We start from the raw sequence: 15,803 nt of genomic DNA, 5'->3' as shown, positions 1-15,803 counted from the left end.
AAAATCTCAGTGTTTTCTTTGTTTTTTTGACAGGCTGGGCAGTTTTATTCCAAATATCTGTAATATTCACTGTTTCTGTACTTTACTAAAAGCTTTGTCTACCTTCCTGGTTTTTGTTTTTTTTTTTTAATCCAGAAGGAGAGAATGATTTTGAACTAGATGAGAAACCTGCTGATTTAAATGAGGCAGAGAAGACAGAAGAACAGAAAGAAGAGGATGCTGGTGAGACAGAAAGAGATGATCAAGATGCAGAACCAGCTGAAGAAGGCATTTCTGAAGATAAAGAGGAGAAGGAAGATGAAGGGGACAACGATGCTGATGATCAAGAAGAAAATGCAGGGAACACTGAGGATGCAGCAGAAGAAGATGAGGAAGAGTCACAACCACCTGATGAGGAAAAAAATGAATCTGCTGAAGATAAGGGAATCCCTGCTGCTGACCAAGGCCTTCAACCTCAGGTAGAGAGGTTTTTTTAATTACCATACACTAGACTTAAGAAATGGATGTGTTCAATGACACTCTGCAACAATTTTGACGTTGAGTAGGTGTAATGTTAATGAGAATCTTCATCAAGATAAAAAATGTGCTTACTATCAAACTAGTCTGTCATTTGTATTCCCGTTACCTCCTTGGCCTTCTGTCAGAATAGAATATTTCAGTTAGAAGAGACCTACAATGATCACCTAGTCCAACTGCAAGTTCACTTCAGCGCTGACCAAAAGTTAAAGCATGTTGTGTTGAGGGCATTGCCCAAATGCCTCTTAAATACTGACAGGCTTGAGGCATTGACTGTTCCAGTGTTTGACCACCCTCTCACTAAAAAAATGCTTCATCATGTCCAGTCCAAACCTCCTCTGGTACAGCTTTGAACTCTTCCCATGTGTCCTGTCACTGGATCCCAGGGAGAAGAGCTCAGCATCTCCCTCTCTATGTCCCCTCCTCAGGAAGCTGCAGAGAGCAGTGAGGTTGCCCCTCAGCCTCCTTTTCTCCAAACCAGACAACTCCAAAGTCCTCAGCTGCTCCTTACATGACATTCCTTCCAGCCCTTGCACCAGCTTTGTTGCCTTCCTCTGGATGCATTCAAGGACCTTCACATCCTTCTTAAATTGTGAGGCCCAGGACTGGATACAGTATTCAGGCCGAGGCTGCACAAATGCTGAATACAGCAGGATAATCACCTCTTTCGACCAGCTGGTTACCAGTTTGATGCACCCCAGGATGTGGTTTGCCCTCTGGGCTGCCAGGGCACACGGTGCTGACTCAGTGAGCTGCTGTTGACCAGCACCCCCAGATCCCTTTCTTCTGCAGGGCTGCTCTCCAGCCACTCCTCTCCAAATGTATACTTGTGCCGGTGATTACTTCATCCCAGGTGCAGAATCTGACATTTGGACTGGTTGAGTTTCATCCCATTAATCGTTGCTTAATGCTCCGCTCTGTCTAGATCCCTCTGCAAGGCATCTTGTCCTTCAAAAGAGTCAGCAGCACATCCCAGTTTGGTATCATCAGCAAACTCGCTAACGGTGTGTTCAACTCCTGCATCCAGATAATTGATAAATACATTGAATGGAACTGGCCCTAGAATTGAACTCTGAGGAACACTGCTGGTGACTGGTCACCAGCCAGATGTAGCCCCATTCTCTACAACCCTTTGAGCTCTGCCCTTCAGCCAGTTCTTCACTCAGCACATAGTGAACCTGCTTGTCCCACAGCTGGACAATTTGTCTAGAAGGATGCTTTGCTGGACAGTATAGGAAGTCTTACTAAAATCCAGAAAAACTACATCCACCCTCTTCCCTTCATCCACAAAGCATTATCCCTATCATAGAAGGATTTTGAATTAGTTAAACAGGACTTTCCCTTTGTGAACCTATATTGACTGTGCCTGATGATTGCATTATTTTTTAAATGCCTTTCAATTGTACCCGGTTCCTGATGGTTTTTAGAATGTTAAAATAAACTGACATTATTTTAGGAAGAAGAGGGCAAAGATAATTCTGAGATGGATGAGCAGATTCCTGAGCCTGAGGAAAGAATGGAGCATGAGACACAAGGGCAGACTGGGCAAGAAAACCTGCAGAGTGACAGTGCTGTCGAGCTGGCTGGAGAGGCTTCAGAAAGAGACCAGTCTAAAGAGGTATATTATGTGGAAGTGTCTGGGTTAAAAATGTCAAACTGTTTAACTTCTGAAATTTGTTGCAATGATCTGTTACAGTACTGATTTTTTTCACTTTTTTCTTTTTTTTTTTTTTGGTCTCAGGAGTACGGAAGCGGAGCTTCAAGTGCAAATCAATCAGAAGGCCATGAATCCACACGTATGGCCCGGATGGCTTCTCAGAAACAAAGCAGAAAAAATACCCAGGTTCATATCTTCTTCTCAGTTTATTTTGGTTTTATTTAATGTCTTAATATTAACCAGCAAATAGGCAGGACTTGGTTTCTTCTTGCAAGAACTCTTGTTCTGATCCGTGTTTGGTTGCACATCACTTGAAGTTCATGGTGTTGATTTGTTCTTTTTCAGAGTTTCAAGAGGAAACCTGGTCAGGCAGACAATGAGCGTTCAATGGGAGATCACAACGAACATATCCACAAGCGACTGAGAACTATAGAATCCAGCAGTGAAGCAAAGCAGGATCCAGCTCTGCCTAAACAAAACGTGGAGGAGGCTGATGCATTTGAACATATTAAACAAGGCTCTGAATGCTACGATGCACAGACATATGGTATAGTGGTATTTCTGGGTCTAAGAGTTGTCATTGCAGAATCAAATCCTGAAGCACGCCTATTTAGAGTGGTTTTTCCCATTACATTTTTTAAATTTATGGTTAACAATCCTTGCTTTGGTTTCAGATGTAGCACCATTTACCTACAAAAAATGCTGCTCTTTGGTAATCAGGTTCAAACTAATGATAACATTTTTGGAAATACTAAATTGACTCATAAAATTTGATTTTAGTTTAATAAGCATATTTAAAATCTCCAAATCTTATTTCAGTTATTTAGAAGCATAAAGTGCTACTGTACATGCAAAATATTTAGGATAACACAACAGGTCCTTTATTCACTATGAAACAAATTGATGTCTCTTTAAAAATATTCCTCTAATCTAAATTCAGTTAAATAAATTGCTTTCTATTAAAGTAACTGTTCAGATTTTCAGGGCAGTAGCTCATTAACACAACACAGCACATTGAAAGATAAAACTGAGGTTTGAGACAATAGCTCAGATCCTTTCTGATGTTCGCTGAAACTGACATGCAGTTGCCACAGAATGCAAGTTTTTTTTCAGTTTCACTACTTCTCCTTCCTCTTTCCCCTTAGTAACTGTTGTTGCCTTTGTACAGATGTAGCCAGCAAGGAACAAGAGAAACCTGTCATGCCTCTTGAAGAAAAGGAAGAGGGAGATTCTGAAGACACAGCTATGGAAACAGAAATGCAGGATGATGAGGATCTCAGAGCAGTAGACACAGAGGAACTGAAACCAGAAAAAAAGAAATCTACTGCCACTAAAACTCCTGGTACTTTAATTTAAACATTCTAAACATACACCGAGGTGCACTTTATATATAGGTATTTATACTGGCATGTAATGGATGTGTATGCTTTTTATAACACTAAACTGAAAGAGGGTAAATTTAGGTTAGATATAAGGAAGAAATTAGTCTCCACGAGGGTGCTGAGACAGGAACAGGCTGCCCAGAGAAGCTGTGGATGCCCCATCCCTAGAAGTGTTCAAGGCCAGGCTGGATGGGGCTTTCAGCAACCTGGTCTGGTGGAAAGTGTCCCTGCCAATGGCAGGAAGGTTGGAACTAGATGATCTTTAAGGTCACTTCCAACCCAAACCATTCTGTGATTCTGCTTTTAATTGACTTTTATACAGCAGTATTCTTACTCCGGCCAAGTAGTCAGTATTAGCCTTTGCTAAGCTCATTGAGTGACAGAGGGGTTTGCTACTTTCTTTTGAGTTAAAGGTCTGTAATCTTTATCTACTTCTTTGAAGGAGTAAAAAGCAAACACTTTCCTGCTGATAGACACAATGCTAATTTGCTAGATTAATTGGCATATAACAATGCATTCCAGTGTCACCAGTATCAGCATCCCATAACTCAACTTTGTGTGTGTAACTTATGACAAAACATCAAGAAGTTGAGGAGCTGCTCTGAACAACATCCACTGAGGATGCACCGAAGTGTTGCTGTCTCACTGTTTTCTTCCTTCAGTGGTAATGAAACAAAACAAAACTGAGCTGCCTAACAGAAAATGGCTCTCAGATGTGAATGGTTGGCAGATGAGAAGAAAGGTCTGACTTGTCAGCCACACAGCCCACACAAACAAAATAAGCTATAAATAAATCAACATCTGTTGCCAATTGCAGCAGAAGTATTTAATTTTTATTAATATAAGTAAATGACACTGTATCTTGGAATTTTGAGTGGTTTTCATATCAAACAATACAAAGGCTGGCTGTATAGGGGAGACAAGTTTTACCAGGCTGAATTTACCTCCTTGCTTCCCACTCCCTTCAGGTTTAACCTCTTCACTTAAACCTCTTGCTGGGCTCATTAGCTTCACGGTACAGGTGTGCATGTAATCAGTCTGTTTGTTTTTCCACATGATCCTCCAACAGCATGTTCTGAAAAACTGGAATCTTTGAAACATCTCCTGCAAGTCATATTTTTTTTCTTAGAATAATTCTTAAAAAATAGTTGTTAAATGGTGTAGTATAGTAGAAACAATAATTAAAAAATCTTTAGTCCGTGCCTTTATTTGTAAATTTATTTCTGATTTATAGGAAAATGTTCTGTCACAAAACTAGAGAGTAAAAGATAAGGTTGCCTTTTTTTAGTGATAATTTTCTGAATGTTGTCAAATTGTTTTCTACCTGTCACTCTGGCAGAGAGGCTAAGAAGCTAAAAAGTGTATTTCACCTATGGGATTTTTCAGGTAGTAAAGATCCTCTTGCTAATATTTTGTTCATTTGGCAAGAAGGTTGTAAGAGAGAAAGTTTACATAAGGTAACGCATGTTTATCTGTTCCAGTGAGTTGAAAGGTATATTCATCCTATTCCTAGAATTGTCTTAAAATTTCTGTACTTCACTTAAAAATAATGTCTGGTTTACATTACAAAGCATGTGAGATGTTTTGTGAAAGAGTCGAGATACAGTACTGGTTCTTGTGTTATGCATGATCCACAAAGTTATTAATTACTTTTGTGACTGTAGCACCAGGTGAAGTGGAGCCAGAGACACAGACATTTGACTCTGAGGATGTCAATGACTCCACAACAGAAAAGCTACCAAGGTTGACTGAAGAGAAGCCAGAGAGAAGCAAGGACTCGACCATACACACAGCCCACCAGTTTTTGATGGACACTCCCCAGGTATGAAACCCAACATGTCTTGTTACAACCACAGCAGTAGAAACAATATGTTTTGTTTGACCTGTCCTAATGAAACTGTGGATGCAAACATTTAGAATTACTTTCACTCAGACAACTTAGTAGCTTGCTGTTCTTTAACAGCAGAATGAAAAGTAACACATAATCAACTGTTGTATATGCATCTGAATGACAAAATGACAAGTCCTCCCCATCCTTATGTGGAAAGGTCCCATCCTCACTTTTCAAAAACAAAAGCTTTTGTTTTTCTGACTGTCAATAACTGTTTTGCTCAGATGAATCTGCTGATCAGATGCTTGGGTAGAGTGGAAAGTAGTGGGCAAGGGTGTGTGGCCTGAAGATTAAAAAAGGGTTCAGAGTGATGCAAGAGCTGGGCATCAGTTACTTTAAAGCACCATTATGGACAAAGAATTCACCTCAGTTAATTCATTGCAATATATTACTTCCTAAAAAAAGCTGATTGAAAATATCATACAATCTTTTTAAGCCTTTTATGAATGTCTCAATTCAAAAAATATTATAGCCTAGAAAATCCTAGAGCTTCATGTAATGCTCTTCGTTTCCTAGTGCAAACTGCTAGCTGTGCAAAAGCACATTTTTTCATAAAGAGCTCTGGTACAGAAGCAGTTGATGGTGGATAACCAGTTGATGAAGTACATTTAGTGTCTCTCTTTAAGAAGTATTGACCTTTCATGCTTATAATACTGTGTTCTGAGTATGTACTTGGAGGATGATATTTTTCTATGCACAACATGGAAAGGATTCTGTGCAAGCTGTACCTGGTACTTCTGTCTTAATGCCACATGTTGCAGCCCTTTGGAAGAAGGGTGCTGAATGCAAGAGTGTTCCATCCCCAGAATACTTAGGTGCCTATCTTTTTTTTGGGGGGGGGGAGGGTGGCGGGGGGCGGTCATTGTTTAGGTTTGTGGGTTAGTTTGTTTGTGGTGGGGTTTTTTTGGCTTAGTGTTCTGGGTTTTTTTCAATTGACATGCAAAAGTTGAAACAGGAGGTGGAGCTCTTGCAGCACCTGTTAAAGAGGAAGGGAGAAATACTAGAAGTGAAAGTTCTTACTTTTTGGCAAAAGGAAGAGGGAAGAAGCTCCCACCATGTACATTCTTTCTCCCTTCCGTAAACCTGCGGTAGGTGACTAGAGAGGCCTCTGCTGCTTCTTGAGGAATGAGAAGTTATTGGGACTGTTGGATTTGCATTCATAGGCTTATTTTCCTTCATTTGTAAACCTGCAGGTTATGCAGAGCATATACTACTGTTTGGCTCAACTATGGTTTTACAAGTCAGGAACAGAAGTTGTCCCTAAAAGAACAATACAAGTTAAACAAGTGTAATAAAGCTTGGGTGTCCTTTAACAGAATAGTTTATCACATAGTATTTCCTACAAGGTAAAAAGGAAGCTGTCATTCAATTCCTTAAATGGTTTCAATGAAGCTTTTTTAAAAACTATAATAAAGTGAAGCATATTATATTTTGGAAGATACTACACAGGTAGTATTCAACAGTTTGATCTCCATTATGCTATCATTAAATTTGGTATTTGTTGAATTATCTTGAAGTTCTGTATTTGATCATTTTCAGTGTCTGTCGCAGGTGGTTCCTAGCTTTGTTTCTGTACTGACTGTGTACAAATGCAGGTATTTGTGGGGAGGTATTTATTCTTTCTGTACATGAAAACTATTAAAAAAAACAGAGATTTAGAATCAACACTTAAGTTTTTTCAGGCATTTTTGTGTCTAAAAGAATAAGAACAATGCATTTTTACTTCCTTTATAGTTTGCTATAGTCTGGGGATCACCAGATGTGTGAATTTATTTTTCTGTCTCATAAATCTCCTAACTACACTTCTAGCACATCATTAGAGATCCTGAAGAGCTAAGAAAGGAACTTGAACGGCAATTGGAAGCGTGGCAGACTCAGCAGTCTGGAACTCCAGATGAGGTTTGTGACCTCATTTTAACATAAAGCTGTCATAAGAATCCTTCATTGCATTACTGCATCTTGTTTTATAGCCGAAGCCCTGAGGAAGCCAAGCACACTGGCATCTAAATATCCAAAATCGCATTATTTAGATGCTGTTTTTTGTTGTTATGCTTAACTTTTTCTGAAAAACTATATTATTCTTAAAGCAGGATGATGTTTCAGATCTTGGTTTGAACATGTAGTGTGCTTTATGCAGAAAGTAAACTCTGACGACTTCTAAAACTTGTATAGTTAGAAGACATTTTCCTCAGTCTTGCCAAGCTCCTTCTGCGTTGAGTTGTCAGCTGCAGTTAACTGCTGGACACAAAATTATGATCAACAGAAGCCATCTCCTTCAGTTGCAGTGGTGGAGCTTGAGCTTAAAATTCCTAGTCAGGAATTGTAAACTGTATTTGGAAGTAATTCTGAATGAAATGGCCAATGTAGAGGCTTAACAATTTTGCTGAATTTTCATTTTAATTTTTGACGGCCAATAGAGAACCTGGCAGACTATATGACTCCCCTCACTGTAATGCCAACTATCAGATGGTGGCCATTGCAGGATTTTTCTTTATCAACAGCAACACCAAAGTTGCTCTGTGTACTCCTAGAGGAACAATCATTGCATATTGCAGCTTTATAGCAGCAAGAAGCATCTAAAGCTGAATGCAAATTGTCATCTTTATGGAGTGCTCACAGGACAGCCTCACAGTTCCAACTGGTTGTTACCTCCCGTCTCCTCCTTAAGTACACTGAGGTTTGTTTTTTTTCAGGCAGTGCTTCCCAACTTTTTGGGTTTTTTCATAATTCACTTGTATTTCTTTCTGTCATGTACGATATTTTAGGAGAAGGAAGCAGCACAGATGTGGCAGAGGTATTTAGTATTGACAGCTCCTCTATCACAGCAGCTTTGTGAACAGCTACGGCTCATACTGGAACCCACTCAAGCAGCCAAATTGAAGTAAGTGGGGTCTTTCTGAGGCTTCTAATTTCTTTAAACTCCTGGTTTTGGAGGGCTTTAACCTCTGTACAACTGCAAATCTGTGTTGTTCTTGATTTATAGCAATTGTTTGTGTTTGCAAATGCATGCATTTTACTTTTGTATGGGAATACTAGATTATCTTATGAAATGCAAATGTGATGTGGTAGTAGGTACCCATCCTGAGGATATTGCCTTGTGTTTTTTCTTCTGTGCAACAAGTGTTCAAATCAACTTAAAACCATGAGGTGCTCTTGAGTCAAACACTATGCGAAATGTCCAAATGTTTTATGTTTGTTTTAAAATTAAGTTATTTATTTTTAAGAAATTAGACTTGTTTCAAACTGGAGGAGTCTAAATTCAAGGTCTTCCTTCCATTTTAGGCACCCAGATTTAACAACTTTTAAAAACACTGAATATCCATGTTGCATTAAAAATGTGAGATTTTTTTTTTAAATCTATAACTAAATGTGAATATTAGAGCTACTCATTTTGGTTTTATTATAATTTACAAAATATTTGTTACTTTGCTGCATATGTTGCACAGGCTGGGATTTCCAGAATGAGATATTTGCTGATAATCCCTGTCATTATGTATTTTTTCTTAACTTTCAGAGGAGATTACAGAACAGGGAAGAGACTGAACATGCGCAAAGTGATTCCATATATTGCCAGTCAGTTCCGAAAAGATAAGATCTGGTTGCGAAGGACCAAGCCCAGTAAACGACAGTACCAGATTTGCTTGGCTATTGACGATTCCTCTAGTATGATAGACAATCACTCTAAACAGGTAAAATAAAAACCTTCAAAAAAGTAAGAAGAAACTGCACCTTGTTGATGAGTACGTCAGTTGCTGATTTGTTTCACCCAGAACTGGTGGTTGTTGGAAAGTCTGACTCTGATTCTAGAGCAGTTATGCTTCTGGTTCATGCACCTGCGTACTTGTCGCTTCATGCCAAAGAGATGTGTTACCGAAAGAGCAATGAGAGTTAGCTGAAAGAAGATGATGTTAAATTTGTTAAAGGTATACATATCCACTGGAAAATTATTTTTGCAGCCTATAAAAAGTTCATTGGAAGATCAAATATTAGCTCATTATAGCTCACTTGTAGGGGTTTTATTTATTTATTAAAAATCTGTGTTTCCTTCTAAATAGTTATTTTGGTGTTCATTTCATTAGCCTGACTAAAGTGGTGTCTCTAAATCTATCAGCTGAAGCCCTCAAGTAGAACTAGTCTTTATTGAAATGACTATTTTTCGTAACTCTAACATGAAAAATGATTCATTTATTTTACTAGACAATGAAAAATCATTTCAGTAACATTCTGCATATTTAATATTGAGCTGTGAGTAAAACTTGGAATACTCTATTTTTGATGTAACTTTTTTCTTTAATAGCTTGCATATGAATCCCTGGCAGTTATTGGCAATGCACTGACTCTTCTAGAAGTGGGACAAATTGCTGTGTGTAGGTGAGTTTATCTAAAATCTTGACTTTTTGTCAAGACTTTAGAGCAGAATGTAAGGACTAGTTTCACACTATTATTTTTTTCTTCTTTTCTAAAGCTTTGGAGAAACTGTTCAGCTGCTGCACCCCTTCCATGAACAGTTCAGTGACCAGTCAGGGACACGGATATTGCGTCTTTGCAAATTTCAGCAGAAGAAAACAAAAATAGCCCAGGTACACAAGAATGCTGCCTTTAGGGCAACAGGTTTGCAAATCTTTTCCAGACAAGACATCAGCAGCTTCATGGTTTCATTTGTAACAGTTACTGGTTGGTTGCATTTGAGAGTGTGATAGGTGGTTAGATAAGAGAGAGAGAGAATGGTTACAATTTTGCAGTAGTGGGAGCTTTTTCTTTCTTGAGGTTCCAATGTATGCCACTTTTAAACATTCATCTTTCTCTTCATATTGGATCTTAAACAGTACTTTGGGTACAAGCTATTGAATACCCCAATGCCAAACCACCTCAAAGTTTGTGGAAGTTTAAGAGGTTTTCATGCCATGGATTCCACTGTAGTAGTAGGAGAAAGAGGTTTGTATGTGTGTCAGACTTGACTGATTCCTGGAGAAAAGAACTTTCTGTATTAATACTTCCTGACAACTGCAAAGTTTTCTTCTTTTTGAAAGTTTTTTGCATTCTCACCTTTCCAGACTTGAATAAGATCTGCCATTAATATTGAATGGGCAAGGAGGACACCCAAATAGCTCAGTGGTAATCTTGCAAACGCTAAAACTGGGAGGGCTTGACAGCTGACGTCCTTAATTTTAATGGGGAGTCTGTAACTAGACACTTCTGTTGCAAGTCAAAGCCAAAGAAGTTCAACCTAGAAATAGGATATGTATTTTTAATAAAGCATTTAATCACTTGAGCAATTAACTGACATTTTGATAGCTTGGTTAGCATTGGGAAAACTTTAAATGTAGATTGAAGACTTTTCTGAATATTCTCTAGTTCAAAAATACTTGCTAAATTTGAAGGAAAATGCCAAGGGCTGTATCTGCTGCCCTGAGGAGCCCCATACTCCTGAGGCCCCAGAGGAAGTCAGGACAAGTGCAAGAATTTGCCTTGGTTGATGGGGACTGGGTTAAGGAACAATTAGGCTATCTGGACATTCACAAATCCATGGGCCCAGATGGGATGCACCCACGGGTGCTGAGGGAGCTGGCTGACGTCATTGCTGGACCGCTCTCCATCATCTTTGCCAAGTCTTGGGAGACGGGAGAGGTGCCTGAGGACTGGAGGAAAGCAAATGTCACTCCAGTCTTCAAAAAGGGCAAGAAGGAGGACCCGGGTAATTATGAACCGGTCAGCCTCACCTCCATCTCTGGAAAAGTAATGGAACGACTTATCCTTGGTGCCATCTCAAGGCATATCAAGGATAAGAGGGTCATTAGGGGCAGTCAGCATGGCTTCACCAAGGGGAAGTTGTGCTTGACCAACCTCATAGCCTTTTATGAAGATATAAAGAGGTGGATAGATGATGGCAGAGCAGTGGATGTGGTCTACCTTGACTTCAGTAAAGCGTTTGACACGGTCTCCCACAGCATTCTCATAGCTAAACTGAGGAAGTGTGGTCTGGACAATTGGGTAGTGAGGTGGACTCCGAACTGGCTGAATGAAAGAAGCCAGAGGGTCCGTGGTCAATGGGGCAGAGTCTGGTTGGGGGCCTGTATCTAGTGGAGTGCCTCAAGGGTCAGTGCTGGGGCCAGTACTGTTCAATATATTCATCAATGACTTGGATGAGGGAATAGAGTGTACTATCAGCAAGTTTGCTGATGACACCAAGCTGGGAGGAGTGGCTGACACACCAGAAGGCTGTGCTGCCATCCAGCGGGACCTGGACAGGCTGGAGAGTTGGGCGGGGAAAAATTTAATGAAATATAACAAGGACAATTGTAGAGTCTTACATCTGGGCAGGAACAACTTCATGTTCCAGTATAAGTTGGGGAATGATCCATTAGAGAGCAGTGTAGGGGAGAGGGACCTGGGGATCCTGGTGGACAGCAGAATGCCCCTGAGCCAGCACTGTGCCCTTGTGGCCAAGAGGGCAAATGGCATCCTGGGGTGTATTACAAGGGGGGTGGTTAGTAGGTCAAGAGAGGTTCTCCTTCCCCTCTACTCTGCCCTGATGAGACCACACCTGGAATATTGTGTCCAGTTCTGGGCCCCTCGGTTCAAGAAGGACAGGGAACTGCTGGAGAGAGTCCAGCGTAGGGCAACCAAGATGATTAAGGGAGTGGGGCATCTCCCTTATGAGGAAAGGCTGAGGGAGCTGGGTCTCTTTAGTTTGGAGGAGACTGAGAGGTGACCTTATTAATGTTTACAAATATACAAAGGGTGAGTGCCATGAGGATGGAGCCAGGCTCGTCTCGGTGACAAACAATGATAGGACAAGGGGTAATGGGTTTAAGCTGGAACATAAGAGGTTCCACTTAACCTTGAGAAGAAACTTCTTCTCAGTGAGGGTAACAGAGCACTGAACAGGCTGCCCAGGGAGGTTGTGGAGTCTCCTACTCTGGAGACATTCAAAACCCACCTGGACACGTTCCTGTGTAGCCTCACCTAGGTGTTCCTGCTCCGGCAGGGGGATTGGACTAGATGATCTTTCGAGGTCCCTTCCAATCCCTAGCATTCTATGATTCTGTCTGTGTAGGTGGTCAGACTAGACCATCTTGGCATTTAAAATACAAAACTGTGTTCTTTAAAAATGTTATCATTATTAAGTTTTATTCTTTTATTATGAGATAACTTCATCTTATGTTTCTTCTCCAGTTTCTAGAATCATCAGCAAATATGTTTGCTGCAGCACAGCAGTTGTCTCAAAATAGTAATCCAGGTGAGGTTTTTTTTTTGTTGTTGTGCTTGTTGCCATGGCAGCAGAATGCTCACCGCAGTCTGGAAGCAATATCCTGCCAGAAAGATTCTTAGCACCCAGACATCACTTGCAATGGGGCTTTGGATTTTGCTTTGTCAAAAAGAATGTTTGATTGAAATTCAGCTCAAAACCCAAAACACACCTAATTCATATTTGTCAATAGTTGACTAAAATTTTGTGTGAGCCTTTTTAAAAATGCATGTTTTACCTGCCTCCCTTTATGCCATGTTTCCAGATTGTGTTTAAGTCCTAGACACTGCCTGCTTTAGACCACTGTCCAGGTTCCTAGTGACCTTGACTCCATAGGCACTTCTGCTCTTGCCTGAGAGCTTGATTTCTGTAGATATCATATCCAGAGGCGGCTGTTCTGAGGGGAGGGTGTTTGTCTCCTACCTGCCTTTCACTGTGGTGCAAGCTTAGGTCATGAGCTGCTTGAATTTCCCAGAAAAGCTGGAAAACTTGTTTACCTCACAGCTGACCCACAGTTACGTTAAAAGGCTGCTTTGTGCTAGTTAAAAGCTTGTCTCTGTGGTACCCGTATTTTTAAAAAGTTCTTGTTAAAGTACTCTGAGAAATGGGCAGACTGGGATTTATAATCTACAGCTGCTTTGCCACAGGGCAGCCAGGCTGTCAGAATATTCCAAGGGGGAGCAGCATCCAGTCCTACTGAACTAGGCTGAGATGCAGCAGCAATCAGCTCCCCAGAATCAGGGAGCTAGCAAGAGAAAAAGCAGTAGATACATCACTCATTTTTGTAAAAAAAACAAACCCTGTCACATTTGAGGCCTGTTTGTAGAAAAGGAGGAACTGTTCTGCATCCTTCCCCAGCCATTATGCTGTGGAAGCGTCAAGAGAGAGGTGCTTGAATTCCTGACTGTAATTACTGTTGTTTCCCTAATAATTAGAATATGATCAATATATAATTTAGCTAGAATGACCCTTTAGAGGGATATATCTTTGACTCTGGGGGCAACATGGGTCGGGTAGCACATCCCCAGAAAATGGTGCTGAGGAACCCAGCAGCTGTGCTGTGTATGTTACAGGAGCTTTACTTCAGATGAGCCGGTCTGGTCCCAAGGGCTGAATGCCCTATAGTGTCTGGACTGTGCCTCTGGAGGTGGCCTTCTGGTTTTATTTTCCCCAAAAATAATCCGAGATTGCTCTCTGATGGGAGCCAAGCCCATGAGAGTGGGGACAACAGGGAAACATGTTGCAAAAGTACAGTTGTGATCCAGTGTGAAATGCTAATACAGATGCAGCCATAGGTACATGTTTCTGGAGGAATTTGTTTGGACTCTGTTTCCTTGCAGCTGCTGCTCTACTTGAGGTAGTGATCTAGTGGCTGGACTCTTATAATTCATCTGATATTTAACTCCCAGGCACTTATCAGGCATGAAAGACAAAGCCATGACTAAGTTCATTAGGTGTTTTCCATGCCTTTCATCCTTGATTACAGTACTAATGGACTGGGTTTTTTTTTTTCCCCAGTTATTCTCAGTGGTTTCACACAGTGAGAAAAACTTTCTTTCTTGGCCCACTTGTAACTGCAGCTTACATTAACTCACAGAATTCTATTTGGTAAAGACTTAATTTCCTTAGGAAAACTTGTTTTCCCATTATACCCATAGGACTTAAAAAAAAAAAGTCTTTTTTGCCTTTTAAAAGGATTACTCTAACGTACTGGAATTTAAATGTTCTTTGTGTTCAGAAACAGCACAGCTGCTTTTGATTGTGTCTGATGGAAGAGGCCTTTTCTTGGAAGGCAAGGAACGAGTGACAGCAGCAGTTCAAGCAGCTCAGAATGCCAATATCTTTGTTATTTTTGTAGTGTTGGACAATCCTAACTCCCGGGTAAGTAAGTGAACAAGGGAAATGTATTCAAGTGCAGTGAATGAGACACATACAAATCTTTTTCTTGGCTTTTGCAGTACTTTACAACTATTGTATCTTTTGCAGAGGTCAAACGTATTTAACCCAGTTTCAGTTTTTCACAATGTCTGTCAGATGATTTCTCCCTACTCTGATGCTTATCTTCTCTTGTATTTAAAACAACATTCATCTTCTGTGCCACAGAAAGTCTAAGTAAGAGCTCCCGTCTTAACATATAATAGTTGTAAATTTTAGCCACCAGAGAAGTAGCTGGCAGGTTGACAAATTCAGACTTTGAGAGATGCTTTGTTCCATCTCAATTTTGATTCAAAGTGATCATTTCAGACAGCAGTCTCCATTTCATATGGCAGGAGGAGCAAATACGAGTTGAAACATGAGACAGAAAGGAGCATATGAGAGTTATTTAGTGCCTGAATTAGGAAAGCTGGGTCCTATATTTGGTAGCTGGGAAAGAAAACTTAGATCTCCTTGGCTAGGAAGCTGAAATATCTGGGAGCTTTTCAGGGCGACTCTGAGCAAACCTAAGCCTTGCTTTGAATTAGGTGGTGAGGCCTCTAATTTTGTAGTTGGCGTTCTCTTCCTAGATCTCTATTTTTCTATGCAAAACTCATCTGCTATATTTATTATTGAAAAATTAACAGTTCTCTTACTGACAAACCATTTAAGGCTCTGATGAAACCTGCCTATAATGTTAAGTGAAAATTCTGCGCAGCTAAATGCATTTTTCATAAGCTTTATTAATTTTCTGAGCTTGTATGCTGAGCAGCTAAGAAGTTACTTTACAAGAAGCACAGCTGGAGTTTAATCTGATTTTTGTCTTTGTAGTATTTATTGAAATATTATAAAATAATTTGCTAGAGAATCTTGTATTAGATCAGTGCACAAATGCAAGTTGAACTTGGCCCTAAAGAGCTTACAGATGACGGTGTTCTGCAAAGGCATCAAATGTATGAAACTCAAATCATAAAGTACTAAGGAAAGATGGGATTTATTTATAGAACTTGGTATTACAGAAGCTTAAGCTTGGTCTCTTCTAGCCTGTAATTCATTGATTAGAGCACTTCTATGTAAAATGGCAAAAGCATCTAACTGCTTGGTGTTCAGCTTTTGATCTGATTTACCATTGAATACTTACAGCTTTTAATTTGAAACTCACTGTTAGCTTTAATTTAATTGAGGAGGAATTAT

General features: G+C 40.1%; 1 protein-coding gene across 1 annotated transcript in view; it reads left to right on the top strand.

Annotated features, from left to right (window-relative positions):
• The window catches only part of MDN1 (midasin AAA ATPase 1), a 105,097-nt gene that overhangs the window by 88,263 nt on the left and 1,031 nt on the right, over window positions 1-15,803 (top strand). Inside the window, exons 89-101 of the mRNA XM_065059572.1 lie at window positions 136-458; window positions 1,973-2,134; window positions 2,258-2,359; window positions 2,519-2,720; window positions 3,342-3,515; window positions 5,220-5,377; window positions 7,256-7,345; window positions 8,212-8,327; window positions 8,961-9,135; window positions 9,744-9,817; window positions 9,912-10,026; window positions 12,623-12,686; window positions 14,434-14,576. Of these exons, the coding sequence (XP_064915644.1) occupies window positions 136-458; window positions 1,973-2,134; window positions 2,258-2,359; window positions 2,519-2,720; window positions 3,342-3,515; window positions 5,220-5,377; window positions 7,256-7,345; window positions 8,212-8,327; window positions 8,961-9,135; window positions 9,744-9,817; window positions 9,912-10,026; window positions 12,623-12,686; window positions 14,434-14,576 (1,898 nt within the window). The remainder of the gene's footprint in view (window positions 1-135; window positions 459-1,972; window positions 2,135-2,257; window positions 2,360-2,518; window positions 2,721-3,341; window positions 3,516-5,219; window positions 5,378-7,255; window positions 7,346-8,211; window positions 8,328-8,960; window positions 9,136-9,743; window positions 9,818-9,911; window positions 10,027-12,622; window positions 12,687-14,433; window positions 14,577-15,803) is intronic.

Source organism: Columba livia, chromosome 3 (assembly GCF_036013475.1).
Source record: "Columba livia isolate bColLiv1 breed racing homer chromosome 3, bColLiv1.pat.W.v2, whole genome shotgun sequence".
NCBI classification, from domain to species: domain Eukaryota; kingdom Metazoa; phylum Chordata; class Aves; order Columbiformes; family Columbidae; genus Columba; species Columba livia.
This window is presented reverse-complemented; position numbering and strand designations above follow the sequence as displayed.